Genomic DNA, 21,110 nt, shown 5'->3' on the forward strand with positions numbered 1-21,110 from the left:
CAGGGGATATTCAAATCTTGCTATGTTGTAACCAACAAACGATATTTGCGCAGCCAAAAGAAAGACATCTTTAATTTTACAGATAGCAGTTGCAAATTGTCCAGTTATAAACTTTTCACTACTGTGGCCACATTTTTTTTTTTTTTCAACAAACACTAGGAAGGGACACAGTATCAAATCCTGAAAGGTGGTCTTCTGTAATATCCAGGTGACAGTCAGTACTTACATCTGGCCCCTCCTTGCCCTGTCCGACCAGCATGAGGATGGCCACAATACATCGTACTTGATGCCACAGGAAGGCCTGACCCACTATTGTCAGCTCACACATCTGGTACCCATTTTCTCTGCAATTGAAAATGTTTGTTGTAACAAATCTTGCTCAAATTTTTGTTTAATGTGCATCTGTTCAAGACACCATCACAATCTTATGTATGGGGGTTTGGTGGGTGAACTGTCTAAAGCACCTGGCTAGTGATCCAACGAGCTTGAGGTGACGGGATCGAGCCCACCTGTGACCTGGTGTAAAAACCTTAGAGTAAACTTTGTGTGCAGACTCTTTCAGATGGTGGCCACATAAATACGTGCAAACACCTAGTTGCGGGTACAGCAACGTACAGTAAACTTTGACAAAGTACTGTGACTATGTCTCCCAGTCCACCCAGCTGTGAATGGGTACCTCATAAGGATGGGAAAGCCACACTAACTCGGTGCGTCTAGTGGCTGCAAGAGTTGTATAATCCCCAGGGAGTTGAGATTAATAATAAGATGTGCCATTGAGATTGACATCCAGTGATCGAGGGAAAAACAAAGCACCTAAAGTTAAAGTTGGTTTCTCCTATTGTGCCTCTCGAACATTTCACAATCTTCTTTTACATGTTTGGTTATACATTCAGTTATGTTCGGTTTAATTTTTGAAAACGGTTAAACCTTTCAGGCCAATGTGGAAATTCATTGCTTATAATAACAATTGAAAATATGATGTGCAGTTGAAATTGACATCCAGTGCTCGAGGGGAAAAAAACAAACGCTTTGAGCATGCATGTGGATGGGATGGACTATAGCACTATATAAATACCCATATGTATAATATATATAATAACAACCTTTCATCTAAAATCTTGATCTCTGCAGATAAGATTCTTCTTGTGAAGTTGACAACACCATTGCCCACATCCATCTTGCAAAGGTTGCGGAAGTCATGCTCTCCTATCAGTTTAGCTGATGCTTCACACATCGCCTGGAATTAAAACGTAAGTTTAATGTGCAGTTATCTCCCCTACAACCAGAAATCAGCAATAGAACAATTATCTGTGATCAACAAATGAACCCAATATTCTGTCTGTGACAGCAGGGTTCAACTTGCATCATACTAGTGAAACCAGCACCAGCTTGGTACCACCTCACTGTAAATAGTACTTTCATTATTACACGGCTTGAAAGATCATATGGGAGGAAATCCACAGGTAGACATTATTGGTCATATTGAACTAGTTTGTGGGTCGTTTCTGACAAATGTTAACATGAAAAACGATTTTGAGAAAACAATTTACTAGTCTAAATTTTCTGTAGTCTTGGAATATGAGACCAGTAGCTGTGTGTATCAATAGGAAAGCCCAACACCAGGTCCCCAAGTATTTTTTTTTATAAAACCTGTGAGCATTTGTGAGGCACTGACAGACAGTGATTTTAGCATGTGGCTAATAAGTAATAGAAATCTTACTTACTCCCAAATCCAAATTTCCTTTGGGGAAGTAATACTTGTAAGTCCTTCGTTTACAACTAAATCTGCAATAAAACAACAATGTGTCAACACACAAAACATGAAAAGATTACAAAAATAAAAATAAAATAGGATCATGTGTAAATCCCTCCCTTTAATCTTTTACACACAATTTTTACACATGGGGACTGTTATTGTTTTAATGAGCAGCTAAATTAAGATAGCTGGTGAATACATAAATCTCTGCCAGATAAGCCTGCTGTTGAAAGCATGAAAAGAAAGCCTGATTGAACAATAACATATTGTCTCCACTAAATCCACTGAAGTCAGCACTTATAAAAAACATGCAGTGCAAACTGAATCATAAAATCAAATTTAGTAGAACGTACAAGACAAACTTGGACTTCTCTCAATGCTGTTTGGTTTTGTTAACACTCACTTTGCCATGTTCAAAATTCATAAATCTGGGAAAAACATATTTATTTACCTAGCACTAAAGTTGTGTTCTACTGGTGCCCAGGCCAAGACCCTGATCTCGGGGGGAAGAACTTTGTTGAGAATATGTACATAGCGAATCTCGGTACTCTTTTCACCTGAAACACACAACATCACATTTGGCAATCAAGGTAATGATTTTGTTTTGTGTACGGAAAAAGTATCCAGCAAAACAAACTGGTACTGGCAAGTTAATACACAGTTCATACAGGTTCTGTCCATGAGTATTTTTTCATATGGAAGTTAGTGAACAGTGAGTGAGTTTAGTTTTAGCAATATTGTAGCAATATGACAACGGGGGACACCAGAAATGGGGAATCGAACCCAGGTGTTTGGCGGGATGAGTGAACGCTTTAACCACAAGGCTACCCCACCGCCCTGTTAGTGAACATATATACCCTTTGCACAGGCAGCACAGCTGGCAGACTTTCTGTAGAGGACAACCAGATTGAATGTAGAGGAATGAATATTTGGTTTCCCAAAAATTCTGATGAGCCCATACCTTGTCTGAGGTTGGCTGAACCACCATCCCTCTGTTTCACACCTGGCCCATCAAGTAGGTTGGTCCGTAGGTCAATAGATATCACCTGTAACAAATACCTTCATAATAACAAAAGAATAGGAAAACTTTCTACTGCACGACTACTGTAAAATTTTGTATTTGATTCTGATGCATTAAATTTATCCTGACAAATTAATACACATTTTCTCAGCAAGAGCCACATCACTGACGCAATAGAGGTGGTCTGTGAAACCATGAAAGCATTGATATGATATTTACCTGGCTGAGAGCGCTGACTCCCTTGTCTGTCCTCCCACATCGGTGATAGTTGGACACCTCTCTGCAACATCAACACACACATTGTCACACAATGCAATACTTGGGAAAATGCAAAAAAGTTTATAATATTTAGTGAGAATTAATGATAGAATCTGGGCTATATTGGTACCGTATGGGAAACATTGAAGCAATTACTTCAGTGAGTGAATGTAGCGTTACAACAATACAACCGAATGACAGCAATATCACAGCTTAATAAAAAATATCTTCCATCCATGAAACACCAATGTGACACCAAAATAGTAATAGTTCTTGAAAGTATTCTGGATCTCATGGGTTCAGTTTTAATATCTAAGAGCTTTGAGTCTTAAATCTGAGAGACTATGAGTCTTAAATCTGAGAGACTATGAGTCTTAAATCTGAGAGACTACTTGACACTTTATTCAAACCATTAGATTTTGAATTCAGTTCAGTTACCTATATATTCCAAGTCACTTCAAGCTGTATCTTTAGTTAGCATACTCTTTTGTGAATTATCTCCCCTTGACCATCCCAAGCAATTAAGTCATTACTGATAAGCTTAGAGTATATGTATGCCTCAATACAGTTGTATATTAACTGATTATAATTTATAGGGACAGATTTAAACATGTGCTAGCTGGACCCTTTGAAGATATTTACCTTGGGTATCCAACATCATAATCACAATTGGTAAAATCACATCATTGATCAGAAGCAAAATGTCAAAAATATAACAATTCAAAACAAGCATTGTCACTAACGTGACATAATCCCCCGCCGTAAATTATCAAATCAAACTTATAAAGTAATAAAAGTTTAAGTTAAATGTCAACAAAAACATGACCAGTCAACCTCTCTTGATATCTTGCTCTTCAGGTGTTCAAACACACACATATTTTCAAGACTGACTTTGACCTTGACATGAATGTCATAGTGTATGAAATATGCAAAAATAGTACTAAAGAAATTGCTTATTGAAAAACATTCAAGGGAAGTCTTGAAAGTCTATGAAGAAAATCCAGTGAACAGTTCTTGAAATATCTTGCTGACAATTCAGGTTTACATGCTGAAATCTTCAGTGTCGCCATGACCTTGAAAATTATGTGAAGGTCACCAAAATCGACTGGGCCCTGCGCCTTCCCTAGATAAAGCTTGGTATTGAATATGAAAGTAAACCAGTGAACAGTTCTTGAGATAGCTCAACATGCAGGTAAAACGTTAAAGTCCCCTTGTGACCTTGAAATGAAGGTCAAGGTCACCAAACCTGACTTCGACCTTTCTTATACTGTGTTGAACCCAGGTACCAAATATGAATAGAATCTAGAGAACGGTTCTTAAGATGTTCCAATTTGTACGTACGTATGTAGCCTAATACTATATCCCCCGCTTTGCGCTCAACGCGCGGCGGGGGATAATAATAATTGTGAGGGCAGAAATGTCCACGAGTGTCTTACCTGGATTCAATGAGCCGTGTTTTGAGCAGGGCGTCAAAGAGAGCTGCCTCGATGGTCTTGTCTGTCTCTTCCTGAACCACAAAGCCCTGGTGGTCCCACCCCAGGTACGCTATCTTCAAGGCAATGTGACGAGTGTTGTACCTGACAAACAAAAAAGCTTGTTTAACACTGCATTCAGCACCAGTCCAGGTAAAAGGAGCGTGAATTGGTTGGTTGGTTTATTGTTTAATGCAGCACTCAGCAATATCCCAGCTATATGGCAGCAGTCTGTAAATAATCGAGTCTGGACCATGATTGTATGTACACAATTGGGATATACAATGGGTGTGAAATGGAGGTTAATCTAGCATTCCAGATTATTTCAAGTTTATAGCAGGTACATGCGAGTGTACATTGAAGATACCATGTTGCAGCTGAATATATATTCAAGATTCCCTGATGATTAGTGCCGGTCAGGGTAATAAGTGCCATCCATGACACCAACCTTCCACTGTTCCAGCACTATGCAGCAGCCTGACAACAATTACAATGGACCAGGACCAAACATACAGGTGATCCAGTAAGTCACTTATACCTGACAAAGACAGCCCACTGGGATCAACTGTGTCTTAAATCCCAACAAACTACTGTAGAAATAAAACAATAACAGTCATGACAATCACAACACTCACTTTGAGAAATCAAACTCTCTTTGGACCTTCAGTTTCTTCTTGCAATCAACCTTCACCTCTCCCTTGAGCACAATATTTCTCAGCTGGGTCACGTGAGCCTCCAACTGACGGACTCGCGTTAACAAGTCCTGCAAGGGAACAATCAATGGTCAAAAACAGGGACACTTGTGGTCATGTGGTGTCATCAATCTAACTTTGTGCCATCAACCTAACTATAACATTACATGTTGTATATGTAGTCAGCAATATTACAGGAAATGCCATGAACAACAACATAATGGGTAAATAGTCAAATTACAAATGGACTTATCTTCATTATTAGCATTGGTGCAGTCAGAGACTTGTTTTGAGGGACAGAGTCAATGAGTGATTGAGTGAGTTTAGTGTTACTCAGCAATATTCCAGCTATATGGCGGCGGCCTGTAAATAATCGAGTCTGGACCAGACAATCCAGGGAGCAAAAGAATGAACATCGATCTACGCAATTGGATACGATGACATGTGTCAACCCAGTCAGCGAGTCTGACCACCTAATCCAGATAGTCGCCTCTTAAGACAAGCATGGGTTACTGAAGATCAAATCTAACACGGATCTTCACGGGTCTTGAGGGACAGAGTCAATGACCTTTCACTCTCAGGGTGCATGAACATAACAACCATTAACTGGGTGTACAAACAGACACCAATGAGATCCAGGTCACAAATACCATCTTTCATGAGTCCTGACTGCCACCCATGAAACATTTTACATTGTTAGTCACCTCTTCCGACAAGCACAATCAACTAAACCTTATTGTACCAGAATTTACATATTCACCACTCAATGGTTACCATGGTGAAAGTGTTTCTTTGCCTCACATACACATGTGAAAACTGGGATCATGATAACTAGTATTAACCTTTTTTCATAAACATTTCTACAAAATATATCAAACACAAGTAATCCCATATCTTAGTAATAGATGCAATAATCAGTTTGTGTACAAAATCAAATACATAAACTCTGCAGTGATCCCATACAAGGACAATCTGCAGTTACCATAGTAACATAATAATCATGCATGCTCCTATTTGTTATGAACATTTCATCACCATCAGACAAGTAACATGCATATGAACATTGTGACATCACAAATATATATTAACAGTGTGAGACATATACACAATTACAACTCACAATGTGTCACAATGTGTCATGCACCTCATATACATGCCAGGTGTCACCGACTCATCAATATTGTGGCAAAAAATGCTGGGTTTTTTTTCCAATTAATTGATATACATGTAATTAGTTCAAGGATTCAGCATACCCGAAAAATTGAAAATAAAAAATAAACATCTCAAAAACATCATGAAACTTAAAGCATCACCAAAGAGAAATTGTGCAATAGGTTGAAAATAGCTTCACTTTCACCCAATACATGTTCTTATGTATCTTTAGAAAATCACCAAAACATAATCTGAGCTTTCAGACAAGAATTTCCCACAAAACTAAGCAGAATTTCTCACTGAAAAATGTGCGAATAAAAACATGTAATTTTTCAAGTAAAATTGATATTTTTATACTTATCCTGACTCATGAATATCTGACCTAATTACTGATCTTAGAGAATTGTGAATTATACAATATGTGACTAGTGCAACCATTTTTTCTGTAAAAAAACATATTATTATATAGAAAAACACTCCACTATCGGTATGTTATTGGTTACTAATTTGAGAAATTAATTAAGCTACTAAATTACTCACTCAAAAAATAAATAAAAATACTCCACATCCATGAATAATTTGTCCAAATTCTGACTTTCAAATCATTTTGCGGAAAAAATGATGGCAGCACTTTAAAATTCTTGTTGCATTTGAATTTGTTGAATATTTCTTTTGCCTGAATACATGATTATCATTTGATTGAATCATTATAAAAACATTTGGAATACAAACTTTCATTCTCTTTCCTTAGAATTAAACGCTTCAAAATATTCTCAAAGATGAGAATACCAAATTTCTCCCAAAAACATCTTGAACACATATTTCTTGAAACTTAAACCATTCCATAGCATCAAATTTTTGTGCTTTTGCCTTTTATCCCTTTTCAAAATAATTCAAGCTGAAATCCAAATAAATGGTTATATTTGTCTTTATTCATTAAATAAATATGGATAGTTTAGGGAAATCAAAACTCCTTCCCCAAAATGAATAAACAAAAAGTAGCTTTAACTACTGCATAATCTAATTCAGAGACGGGTCAAATACAGCAACAACACTTCCTACCAGGTTGGTCTTAAGTCAGCAGTCACGATATCAGCGATGGCAAAAATAAACAACAATCCCATGTCCATCAAAATATTAGAAAGTGTAAAAAAATATAGATGAAAATGTAAAAAAACTGGGCGTGAAAGAAATATGTTTACAGTTTAAAGAAACATGCTGTGAAAGATGCAATTCCGATGTGAAATTAACTGAAACAAATGAATTTGTGTTCATGAGGCTGGGGGAACTACTGCACAAACATGATAGAGACTACTTGTCTGTTAAGTCAGGTTGTTCTCATGTTCATGCTGTGATCATCCCCATGCATCTGTTCGTTCCATAATGCGTGTAATTCCCATGCCATGTCTATATTTGCAAGACAACACAACACGAACATGCATTCCATTTCAATTTGAACAAGATTCAAATGATGCTGTAGTGCTACATGTGCGAGTAAATATATTCAGATATATATATGTACACCATATTAGTTATTCACCACCTTACAAAGGCATCCTCCTAGGTGTAAGAATTATACATTTATTCAAGCAGACAATTGAATTGATGAGATCTCTTGAAGATTAATTGGTCTTCAAACATAATCTAAACCTGAAACATTGAAATGGATTAAATGGTTAAGCATAGTATCACCCACATAAAGGACAACCACAGCTGAAGTGTGTACACTGAACATCATGTACCATGTAATGTTGCCAATCACCATTTTCTTGGGTTAAGCAATGTTAAGCATGTGATAAATCATTTCAATGTCTTGCACCAAGGAAAACCAGACACCAACCAAACCATACAATGAACATTGGACTAACAAAATCAGAACTGCCTGTTTTAGTTTAATGCTTTGTTGTAATCAGAACTGTTACTCGGTTCAGGAATGTACCTTTTCTCTGGGCTGATCTTAAACAATGTTAAATAAGTTCAATATTATTCAAACCAGCTTTGAGAATTATGAACATGGCCGTGAATCTCAAAATGATTGTTGCGCTACAATTGTAACTCATTTACTGTAAAATCAGTAGTATACCAGGAACTGGCTTGACAAAATAATGTAAAAAGGTGAAATATTAATACATATGCATTCTCAAGCAATTAAGTTTTGTGAAAGGAATTTATGTTATTATAACAGATGTGTGTATAGAATGATAGAAAAAATTCAGAAATAACAGATTCAAGACATGAATGCAGTGTTCAGGCAATTCTGATTGCTACTGTAAGACCATTCCTTGTCAAAACAAACACCATGAAAAGAGCAGCTCTCTCAGGACAGAACTGCAGGTAATGCAGCTCTCCGCAGCTTTAGGCCAGAAGCTACCAACATCCAAAGCATGCTACAATCTTCATGCACATGCGTACCACTCAAGTGTGGCTACCATGACCATCCACTAAACCAGGATATACCTTTTCTTCGTTGTCACTTTCCTCTGTTATCATATCAACATACTCCTCTTCGATGTCATCGTTTGTGTGACTGTCCTCGTAAGTTTGAGTCTCTACCACAGAATCGTCGGTCATACTGGAGACATCATTATTGTTTTCCACATGATTAATCTCATTTAATTGCCGAGGCTGGATGGCTCCATGACCATTTGCGTATGCTAGCATGACGCCTCCGAGGTACGCATCATCAACTGGCTCCTGTTTAATGGCCATTGTGATGGGAGATAACTGAGTATTGCCATCCTGAGAAGTGGGTGTGGACTGGGCGGGTGACTGGACATGGTTCACAGAGTTGAGTGAGTATGTTTCAGGAAATACAGGAATATTCAAATGGTGACTAGTTACTGTCAGACTTGGGGAGTTACAGTAGACTTCGGGAATAGATATAGCACCACGCTTTCCAGGGTTACGGACCAATTTCTTCTCTTCACTGGCATTATTGGAAGTAATTGCAGGAACTACAGTCTGTGTATAGCCTTCGTATTCTGATACCATTCTTTTCACGTCAGTTGCAGTAGGGTCAGGCTCATCGGTAAAGTTTGAATGGTTGCCCAAAACTTCCACAAACCAGAAGTCTGCGAAGCCTAGCCTCATTGTCAGTTTCACACGAAAACTACACTTATGACCACGAACTTTGTGTTTCTCACATCCTGCAATAGATGAGAACAAATATGTCACACAGTGCTGAAAATATGTATTAACATTTCATGCCATCACTCTTATGTTTAATTAAACATCAAAGGGTTCCCTGGATTAACATTACAATTTCAGAAAAATCAGAATGACTTCATATTTACAAACATACATCGACCCAAGACATAATACTCCTGTGAATATCCAATTTTTACATTCCATTTAAGTCAAATGTCTTTGACAATGCAGTCAATTCAAGTACTCAGTTTTCTGAAGAGTTATTCCCCTTCAACTGTCAATCTTTAATCTTAGCACTCAATGCCCTTACTGATTTCAAAATCTGATTTTCTTATTTCAGTAATTTCCAAATACAGGTTCAAACACAGGGTCAAACGCAAAAGAGATATTATGAATGTAATAATGCAGATTATAACAAGAAGGGAGAGCATTATATCATTGATTTTTCCAGAATAATTTCTGTTGAACATTTTATCTTTTTGAAGTTCTGAAATTAAATTTCTTTTAACATTTATACTGATTTTGAAAACAAATGTTGCTATTTCAGAAATTTAATCACAAATTAAGGCTTCATTTATATATAATGTATTTAAAATATGGATTTGTTTAATCTCAATAGACACTGAAACAGTTCAATACCTGGGACACAAACTCCGAATCCACCACATCCTCTCTTGCATGAATTTGTCCCACTGCAGTACAAAGTCTCTCTTGCCATGACAATATGACGAACATTTTTAGCTCTTCCAGCTCTGACCGATCCATTTTGGAGCACCATCTTTCCAAACTCTGTCAATGTGAATCGGTCGTCAAGGAAACTTGGTCCCTTGTGAACTTCACAATATATTTTGTGCACCTCTCGTCCTTTCCGAAGCATGCTAGCTTGGCGATAATTATCGATGCTGTACAGGTACTGTCGCAGGTCCTGACAAGCTATTTTCTCTCCCTTCATTTTGGCGATATTTTCAGACATAAATGTATATACTGGCTGTAGGTTGAATATCACAGGAATTGAGTATTCTTCATGGGTAGTGATTGTAGTGTAGCACACAAGGCGCGCTAAAGAAGCCTGGCAAGCGAATGGCTCTGCATAGGAGACGCTCACCCCATTACATTGTCCGTGGTAGAGTATTTCTTGGTACTAAGCTGGACAGTAGAAAGAGAAGTGTTAGCACAGAAGAGGACAGGCAAAAAGGAAGCAGAGAGTGAGTGAGTAGGGTTTCACACCATATTCAGCAATATTACAGCCACAACACAATGGTCTGTATTGTTTATAAGGCCATGAACTGGCAATACAGTGGTCAGTGCAACACAGAACCAGAACATATGTGTATGACACATAACAGACTCTGCTGAGTGTTGGTCTTCCTAGATTGTCTCCTGTCTAAGTACTGACCATACTCTGCAGAAATTACTGTCATCCAATTTCCATTTTGACGCCTCTTATGGCAAGTGAAATGATGACTATCCTCATGAAAAGTGAATGATAATGCATTTTCAGACCAAAAAAGAGCTATAGATTGTTAACAGTTATCTACAAAAGGTGCTTGAGGAAGGCTGAACATCTGAAAATGTGAAAAGTATGTTTTTCTAATACTAATAACTTCTTAAAAGCAAATTAATAAATTTGGTTAAAAGCGGTATAATGCTATTTGGGCTTTACAAAATGACTGAGTATGGAATCAATGTTAATTGATTACAAGTAGAAAGAATAAGACTTTTAGAAATGTGTTAATGCAACAAAAGAACAAAATTTAAATCTATATGAAATAATACATTATTTTTATTATTCTTATTGACAATTTGATTTCTTTCAATATCAAGCACATAATTGGTGTACGTTTGACATAAAAAAAATTATCCACATTGCTATAGTTACATACACTTTTCAAACAAACTGCATCAGTGAATATATATTTAACATACATTAACATGTTCATTACAACATATAACACCATTAAAAGGGTTCATGGTGTGCGATATTTCACAAAAACATGAGCGTTCTCGATATTGACTGAGATCTCCGATGTTCTTGTTCGCATCAAGCTTCACCTACAGAAATAAATGTGTTAAGGTTTGGTCACATTTTTCTAATTATTGGTATCTAGTCACGTTTATTGATAAAATAACGGGACATCTTCCCACACATTTACAAGCTATCAACATCTGGCACATTTCGCCCAGTCCGAGGTGAACTCCTTGCAGCGAAGCTTGCGTGACGTCACACCACTCTGACCTGAATATTAAATGACTGAAAACGAAAGCTTTTACAATCGCACCCGTCTAACAAATAACATTTTCAATCAAACTAAGCCTTCAAATACATGCATGAAATAAACGAAAAAGCTCACTTGCTCAAATAGTACCTCCGCAGTCATCTAAAACGCCACAGTCATTAAATTTTTCACCAGAGTTGGGCGTAGCGCGGAGTCGCTTGGACACATCTGGGTATTGGCCGATCGCCATCGCTCGCTGCTGACAAAAGACCGATCTCCCCACCCCATTATAAACCCCCATTACCTTTTCCATAACTCACCTAACGGGCTAATATTCAGTCACAAACGTGTAAAAGCATCTACGATTGATACCAGCTCAGCCACTTACCTCCTTCGATAAATTTTCAAGCATAACGGGTGCAGTTTGTCGAGAGGGCATATCTGCAGTTGAACCGGGTGAAGCCATTTTGTTTCCTCTGCTGGGAAAGTAAACAGCGACCCCTATCCGGTGGGTGCGCGGACAGTACCCGTAACTCTGTCTGTTCCTACCCTCATTTGAATCTAATTAATGCCTTTGAAATGAATGATGTCATAAAAATATGAACTTTAATAATTTTAGATGTGACAAAGTGTATTTATAAATACCTACGCATTATATCACCCTCTAAATAATCCAATTTCACTTTCCCTACTTCTTACTTCGAAAAGAATTCCCCCAAATTACCCTGAAACCGAAAATAATATTTTCATTAAATCAGTTAAATTGATGACTCTATGAATGGTTTTCATCAATAACTGATATTGATCTCATTGATTTTTTCAGGATTTGTTTATAATATTTACCATTGACTAATTCAGATTACATAAATATATACAACACATACTTTTAGTTGTTTTCTCATTCACCCTCATACTGAAGAATTTATTCGATATCATTTTAATTTGATACTTTCAACACATAGACTTTTTACAAAAGGAAAAAAGCAAAACAAAAACAAACAAAAATAAAACGTAATAATGCACAAAAGAGGACACACGCCAACAAAATATTGTGAAATATACCATCGAGCAGTTAAGGCATAATCTTGCATTTTGATGGAGCGAAAATATACAGCGACAGCTCTCGACGACACCACGAAAATAAATGGGCGTGACCAAATGTGCTCGAGAGACGGAATTTTAGTTCAGCTTGTCGATACGGAAACTGACGAATGTAAGTGGAATTAGTGGAGTTTCCTTACTAAGAGGAAGAACCAGCACGTGGGTAGGCGAGATTTGATGATCTTAAAGACGCCTTGTTCAGAAACATTGTTAAGATGTCAACTCCGTTATAACGCGTTGTGGCCTCGTGTAAGTTCGTGTGACGATGAATCGCTATTTATTACGAACCAATTAGGTACATATTTCCAGTTGGCATTTGTTTTATCGATATCGATTGATGTCACTGCTGATACTAGGGCACCGAGACACACATCTGTATTATACCTCTATCACCATCATCATGTTATAGAGAGAAATTGCGTTACATATCCCACCGTTATAACGCGCAGCTGTCGTCGCTATGATCTAACAACAGCTGAAGTCATTTCTTTTATAAAAGATTAAAATAAATACAATAGATTTCACAAACATCACATAACAGTAATTTTGTGGTGACATATTTGAAATACGAGTATAATAACAATACCGTTTCGTTATAACGCGCACCTGCCTGTTTGTATATTGACAACTCACTTGTGAAATATTGATAGTGTTTGTCGTTCACTGTATGGAATATGTATAATTAGTTCGTGAAACTTTGTTAGTTTCAGTGCAGACATAACGATTACCCGGCACTGCGCAAAGGAGTACCCTGGACAAGTGAAAATACGAGCATTTTGATCATGTGTTTTTCTGATAAAAATAAGTTGTTTTTTCGTTGTACGTTTTTGGGACTGAAATACTTTTTTATCAACCAGTGATAAACGCTTACCTGCGCCTGGAATTGATTTTGTGTCGAACACCAACTTTATAGAAACCTTTATTCTGAAGTCTTATTATCCACACACTCCGATTATGCATTTGCATTGAATACGCAAGCGTACATTATGTATTTTCAAAGTAAAACTATAAACCTCGTTATAAAGCCAAGCGCGACAAATGTTAAGGAAGCATAGGGTAAACCGCGTCGGGTGAGCAATCCTCATGACCATAATCTATAAACATATATTTTGGTTCAATGAAAAAGGTGATCATTCTCTTTAAAGACATTGTAGGTAATCGATACTTGGTTATGGATTAAGAAGTAAAATCATGCAACTTGGACTTATTTGCTGAAAAACGATTCGAGCAACTGCATATTATCTTTTTAAACAAATACATGATCTTTCCTTGTTTAAAGCCACGCGTTGTTATTACTCACGATCAATGAAATCCTCGGTAAACAGCTATCGAGGAATTATGGCGATTTTGATAAAAAAAAACACTGACAATTTAAAAGAACCGATATTATTTTTTTATCTCATTTCCACGTTCAGTTTCAAATTGTATATCATATTGAATCGGATACTGAAATATATTAGATCTATATCTTGTTACTAAGTAACGGAAGAGCGCATCCTTGTATATTGTTGAAATGTATATAGACTTGGATCCTGTAAGTAACGGATCTAAGACAATAAGCTACTGATGACGGTTGAGTCTATGTTTTGTTTCACGACGTATGTTACACTGTGTCTAAGGACTGAAAATTAAAACAATATTATTCGAGAAAAGATAACAACATTGATTTTACATTCTCTATATCTATTGAACTGATTCAGGGCGCACCACATGCAGGCTTCATTACTGGACGGTGAGGGGAAAATCAATATGTGGCAAATATGTGGCATAAACTCCATTGTTCATAATGACCAAGAATAAGCCCAGCAGCCACGTACCTAATCCTAATCCTGCTCATCCCTACACAATAGCTGAGACTGAGCGTTCACTGCGGGCATCTGTCTGATGCTCACCGTGACACGATATCGCAAACACAAATCAATATTTTCCGAGTTAGGCAGAAAAATCTCGCTCCGTTACTGAGGATCATTTTGCTGGAATATTTTGATTTTCGGTAACGTTTGGATTTTCAGGGTTGTGTGTCTTAGCCTGTTAGGGGAGGGAAAAAGGGTCGGGGTGAGAACGGGGGTTGGTTGGGGTGGTTAGGAGTGGGGGTTCGAGGTGGTGGGGTCGGGGTTGTTTGAAACCGACGCTTGGCACACGATGGACAACACTCCACGTGTTTCAGTGAACGCTGGGATGACGACTTTGTTGTGGAAGGGATGCAAGGAATGTAGGGTGGGGGTTAGGTGGGAGGGGGTGATGTGGAATCGGGACATGAGCTTTGTGTTTTCGAATTTCAATGTTTGTTTTTATAGGAATGTAATGTCAAAATGTATATGATTTTGACTATATCGTGGGGATTGGGGTAAATATGGACTCAGTCCATTATGAGTAAAATGTGGGGTTGTGGATTTATCCTTAGTTTCTGATTATATAATTTTGATAGAAACAAATATTTCCATTTAAATTGAAAATGGCCAGAGTGGTATGGCAGATTCTGAACTAAAGGAAGCCTAGACTTGCTTCATTTAAAGCTTTTGAATTGCTAAAAGGGCTGGACAAAGTAAGGAAAATAATGCGGTTCATCTACTGTGAGTCAGACTCTCTCTCTCTCTCTCTCTCTCTCTCTCTCTCTCTCTCTCTCTCTCTCTCTCTCTCTCTCTCTCTCTCTCTCTCTCTCTCTCTCTCTCTCTCTCTCTCTCTCTCTCTCTCTCTCTCTCTGTGTGTGTGTGTGTGAGGGCGTGCGTGCTTGTTCGACGAGAGATGGCTGAGGGTGGATCTTTAGTGTCCAAGGGAGAGTTGGGTGGGGTCGTACACCTGACACGGTGGTGAGAAAAGGAGTTACTTTGTAGTGAGACATTTATTCCACGGGACGGGTTTGATGTGTGTTTCTCTCGACAATGGAAGAAACAACACTGCTAGATGGCGGATAGGGGTGGCGAACGGGTAGGCGTGTAGAGGAGAGGACTAGTGGTACAGGGACATAGGAGGAAATGGCGAGGGTTGGAGGCAGTATACATGATGCCATAGGGTCACGGCAACACGCCGAGGTCACGTTGGTGCTGTTGCAAGAGAGATACATGTATATGAATGTTGCAAGGCATGAAGCGATGTCGACGCAGACAAAGATCAAGTTACGTGTGGAGGAGGTGGGGGGTAAATTTATCACATGTCGGGTTGTGGATGGGGGCCCTCTTTACACCATGTGTTTGCATGTGAGGTGGTGGCATGCCCGAGATAGGTCCCTGCATGTTTGGAGGGAGGGAGTGGGGGAGTGTTCTGTTGCGTGTGTTAGGTGTTGTTGATTATTGTCGGTGTCAGTCGAAGCGGGAGGGGGGGTAGAGGAGAATGGTCAGTTTGACTCTAACAGCCTGTTCAGATCGCCGTTGTCTTCAGAGCCAGCTGGCAGCATTCGCCATGTGCTCTACGGGGTGCCGATGAGCTGATGGACCGGGTGGGGTGAGGGGGGGTGGTTTGGGGGCGTGGGGGTACGTTTGCGGATGCACAATGAATCATTTGGTGAGCTTAATGCTGACGGGCCGGGTGGCCTTGGAATAGGGGTAGCTTAGGAGATTTCACCGACCATGTGTCGACTTTGGGAACTCAAAAGCTCTCAGAGTGGGTTGGGAACAGGGTTGGTCTGTGGTATGTGTGGTGACTGAAGACCCATCCGACAATGGTAACTGGTAGTGCTGTGTCTCCCACACCCAATATAATAAAATAAATTTTAAATAAAGATTACAACTGAAATGATTAATTCAGGAAATCTTATTTATTTTTTTATTTGAAACATAATGCTCAACAATAACCCTATATACTGTACACAGATTGTTTCCAAATTTTATTTCAGTTTTATTCCTTTTTTTACATTTTACGCTATTCAATTTAGACATATTGACTTACACATTTATAACTAGGTCAAAATGGAATGTTTTGTCAGCTACTGGATCATAACAGAAGCAGGAATCACATATTTATATGTAATTTTGAAAGAAACAAACAAGCCCATTTAAATTGAAAAGGAGCCCCAGGGAGACCAGAGATTCAGAACCTGAGGAAATCTAGACTTGCTTCATTTAGAGCTTTAGCACTGCAGATAGGGCTTGGCAGTAGGGAAAATAATGTTGTTCAGGGACTGTGAGACAGACTATACATGTTTATAAGAAGTCACTACTAAGACAGAAGAAAATCGGTTGCACTAACCCTTTTCTTCAACTTGCCTAAAATGTCGAGTCAGCGGATATAACAGTCTGAATTTTAATGAAGCTGTGCATGACAGTGAAACGATTTCAGCGTCATGGCTCTTAAGGACGACTAGATTTATGACGTCTTAATTCTGACCTATCACGTAAAGAGTAAAACCCGTTAATCCAGACTGTAGCGTGTTCTGTACAGTTGACGGATAATAAAACATCCGGATAAACGGACTTGTGGGTCAATGTCGTTCACACATCCAGAAGAGTCTTTTCTTTGTGTGAAACTTCACCAACAAAAGACATGTCATGCGATCACAGTCAGGAAATAGACATTACCGACACTTTAAGATTCGTGTACGGACCAGGAACCGAATGTGGGCTGCGAGAGTGCCGTAAAGTCGAAGTAGTAACTAGACCGGGCCACAGATGACAGATGATGTCAAATTTTATATTCTTGTTCACAATATTGTCACTAGGTCGAAAATATTATCACTACCAACAGAAAGAACCGATTTCTATCAGAGATCATATGATATTTGTTATTATAAAGTATCCATGTTTACTGACCACTACATGTAACACCCCATCCCAGTCAGAAACCTCTTGAATTACTCTAGTCAAAGATTTTTTTATTTCAGCTTCCAATTTAAAAAAGAAGTTGATATCCCAAAACTCTTTGATTCATGTTCTTCACTTCTAAATGCCTTTCAAAGAATTCACATAATCTTTTTCCATTGTGGTCATTCGCAAAAGTTCATGTGGTTTTCCCTTCTCAACACGTGATGGTTCATACGAGGGACCTCCACTTGAAAGCCTGCACTCTTGGTAATGTGTTATGTGATATGAAACTACATGTCAAGTGCACGGCTACATGAACACGGTCTCTAGTAATGTGTACATGACGGGAACGTAGCAGGAAGTCTACAGCACAGCCACCAATGCGGAAGTGATCCTAAGTGAACATGTGGGTTAGAGAGCTTTAGGTTTCCACAACCCCTTTTGAGATCTTGAGAGAGAGAGAGAGAGAGAGAGAGAGAGAGAGAGAGAGAGAGAGAGAGAGAGAGAGAGAGAGAGAGAGAGAGAGAGAGAGAGAGAGAGAGAGAGAGAGAGAGAGAGAGAGAGAGAGAGAGAGAGAGAGAGAGAGAGAGAGAGAGAGACGTTGTCATCTTGACTCCGAGCTGAGAGTATACGTTTTAAACAACATGTAGTTTTGCCTGACTGACTGCTCTGCTCAGCGTTGCATGGTTCAACTACAACAATTATGAATTCCTCTTTTGTATGACCTGCATTCATTAAACATTCTCATCAGTAAGATGACTACACATGCTTTCCCTCTGAGAATCATGCCGTGTGCTTCTTCATACTTGGGTTCAAGTTGCTGATTTCAACGACAATAACAGTGTGTCAATCATTTCCCAGTACAAACGTGTGTGGGTGAAATTTAAAACACGAAATCAAATGACTTAATTAACTTGATTATCAATGATAACAGACGCGGATCAAGAAAGTATTTACTTTATAGGTAACATAAACCGATGATTTGTCGTTGTGATAGTGTTGATGATGTCGCGCGCACTGACGTTGGTGTTTGATATAGCTGGTCAAAAGAACGTACACAAGTATCTGTCGGTGGTTCATTATGAAAGCGTGAGTGAGTGAGTTATTATTTAACGTCACATCGGCAATATTTCAGCCATATCGTATGAAAGAAGAATGACATGGTTATTCCATAGTGATGTACTTAATACCGGTATCAGAGATGGCTCTGAAGTTAGCAGAGTTCGTTGTCCGCTTTCAGCAGATTAATGTTTGGATAACATTTGCAATTTTGTGGTCGAGTTTTCAAATGTATACCTTCTTTTGCCAAGCTTATGTAACTATTTTGTTTATGCAGAATATAGTTTTCAAAGAGATCGAAATCAATCACTCCATAAAGTTGACTGGTTTGACTAAAGTTTAAAGAACATGTTAACATCACATTAATGCATGAATACTTTTTCAAGATGCAGTTTGTTTGAAAAATATAAACAAAACATAAATAATCAGTCTCTAATGAATGGATCAAATAAAATACTCACAAAATGCGGTGAACGAAATAGAGATATTTCACAACATACCCTGTCCACACGGTTAGACGGTTAATTCCCATGTGAAAGCCAAATACAGAGGCGCTTTGTCTTTACGGGCTTTGTTCAGTGATCGCACCCGCATTACTGTCAGATGTGACAGCCCCAGGGACAATGAGTAACGGGTAAGTTCATTTGGGGGTCTGACCCGGTAACTTGTCACTTGTACCCAATGAAACGCGGCCAACTTTCCCTTGTCGTAACACCCAGCAAGAAAATGCATCCCTTTTCTCCTTACCTCGCCGTACCATGCGGTTTAATGGGCGCAAAGCAACTTTGTATTTATCTTCATTGTAGCGCAATGAAACGTTAATTAATTGCAAGGTGGAGTGAAACTTTACGGATGCTGCTCGTTAAAGGGCATGTTTGCGTAATAATGATTAAACACCCGTGTAATATGCTTCAAAGACATGCGTCCGGGAAGGGTTTCGGTAACGCGTTATAACGAGGAGAAGACATATATCGTTTTAAGGCATTCCATTTGGGTAGACACCAGACTTCACTATGCAACCGGTTACCCTATGGAAAACTGCGCGTTTATGGTTTATTTTCCTCCGTGAGAAAGGTGGATAACTGGATGCTATGAACATGCATCCAAGGTGACAAGAAGGCATTGCCTGTCAGGCGGAGTTAAGACAGACTATGAAATGTACAAGTGATTGATAGATACATACACCCCTGTCTTGCCGGTTATACCAGTCTGGACCGTACACTAGCATGCTTTGAAGTGAATCATGTTGTGTGAAGCTCTGATAAAGGCACGTCCAAATGAAAATATAAACCTAAAGAACAAATTTTCAAAGAAAATTATCTGTTTGATAAACATGTCGGTAGATTTATTAGTGTGGGTGACTTATAAATGGTGCAGATATGGTCATTCTCAAGTAACGGTGACACAAGGATTTACTGGCCATTCTTATTTTTGAATTAAAACAGATTGTCAATTTGGATAGCAGGAACTTCGGATGCAGACCATTCGAACTAAAGATATGCAAGATGGGCGGGTTGTTAAAGTGTTCGCTGGGAACGCCAAAGACACAGGTTCGATTCCCTACAAGAGTACATTGTGTGAAAGCCCAACATTGAAGCCCATGAGATTGTTGAAATATTGCATATCTAGTGACTATATATATTGATGCAGACTACGGTGCGAAACGTGACAAACAAATAAATCAGCATTTTGGAGAGTGTTAGGTTTGAATAACTCTTTGTTCACCAAGAGGTTATTCCTTTTTCAGTAGCGTCTGTCGCAAGCATTATCGCATACACTAAACTTAACAATTGATGTGAAATTATTATAGTACTTTATCTGAAGTTTTAAACGTTATGTGTAGTTTTCATAGTGATATCAACTGTATCAGTATAATCAATTTAGGTATCAGACGATGATTTTATAAACTTTTCAAATAATTTGTTCAACAGAAAATTCGGTTTCTCAAGCTTTAAACAAAACATTACAAAAGAAGAAATAAATATCGGCAAATATGTTCGATGCTTGTTTCCAGAAACTGTAAACAGCACAATCAACAAATAAAATAACTTTTAAAATCAAGTATTTTGATTTCATATATTTAAAAGTCACAAACAAAACACACAACTACATCCTCACATCAACAAACACTAACTAAAAACTTGTAGATTTATCACACAGCGAAGAGGAAGAGCATCAGGAATTAAATCCGGGATGGTGGTAGCCGATTAATTTCATTTTGTCACGAGCAGTGTAAGCAGGAAGACCCAACAGATAAGTGGACTATCGGATTAAAGATCATTAGCCAAATATAACACTATCTCTTTATATCCAAGTTAGCATCAGGCATTCAATGTCTCTCGCTCTATGACACTTTAATAGCTCAAATGTCATATGGCTGTGATTCGGGTGTGTTTAGAATATACCCGCGAGCTATTTGGTTTAGACCCTGGTTCGTTGGAGTTGGTTAGCCTTGACATTGGACAAAATATATGTAAATATATAAACGTGGGATGTTTAA

At 38.4% G+C, this 21,110-nt stretch overlaps 1 protein-coding gene across 3 annotated transcripts in view; it reads right to left on the reverse strand.

The window, feature by feature from the left end:
- LOC124268192 (tRNA pseudouridine(38/39) synthase-like) overlaps positions 1–19,816 on the reverse strand; it is a 29,145-nt gene extending 9,329 nt beyond the window's left edge. The window contains exons 1-11 of one of the 3 annotated variants that reach the window (XM_046703217.1): positions 19,794–19,816; positions 10,138–10,644; positions 8,809–9,497; positions 5,143–5,270; positions 4,472–4,612; positions 2,997–3,057; positions 2,718–2,802; positions 2,208–2,313; positions 1,725–1,785; positions 1,104–1,237; positions 227–344 (exon numbers count right to left, since the gene is read on the reverse strand). In XM_046703217.1, coding sequence (XP_046559173.1) covers positions 227–344; positions 1,104–1,237; positions 1,725–1,785; positions 2,208–2,313; positions 2,718–2,802; positions 2,997–3,057; positions 4,472–4,612; positions 5,143–5,270; positions 8,809–9,497; positions 10,138–10,471 — 1,857 coding nt within the window. In that variant the 5' untranslated portion in view covers positions 10,472–10,644; positions 19,794–19,816. Of the gene's footprint in view, positions 1–226; positions 345–1,103; positions 1,238–1,724; positions 1,786–2,207; positions 2,314–2,717; positions 2,803–2,996; positions 3,058–4,471; positions 4,613–5,142; positions 5,271–8,808; positions 9,498–10,137; positions 10,645–12,102; positions 12,210–19,793 lie in introns of those variants that run through there. The other 2 variants (XM_046703218.1, XM_046703219.1) reach the window with 2 other exon arrangements.
- Positions 19,817–21,110: the final 1,294 nt, after the last annotated feature.

This window comes from Haliotis rubra, unplaced genomic scaffold (assembly GCF_003918875.1).
Source record: "Haliotis rubra isolate DU_JTF1 unplaced genomic scaffold, ASM391887v1 Scf137, whole genome shotgun sequence".
Taxonomy (NCBI): Eukaryota; Metazoa; Mollusca; class Gastropoda; order Lepetellida; family Haliotidae; genus Haliotis; species Haliotis rubra.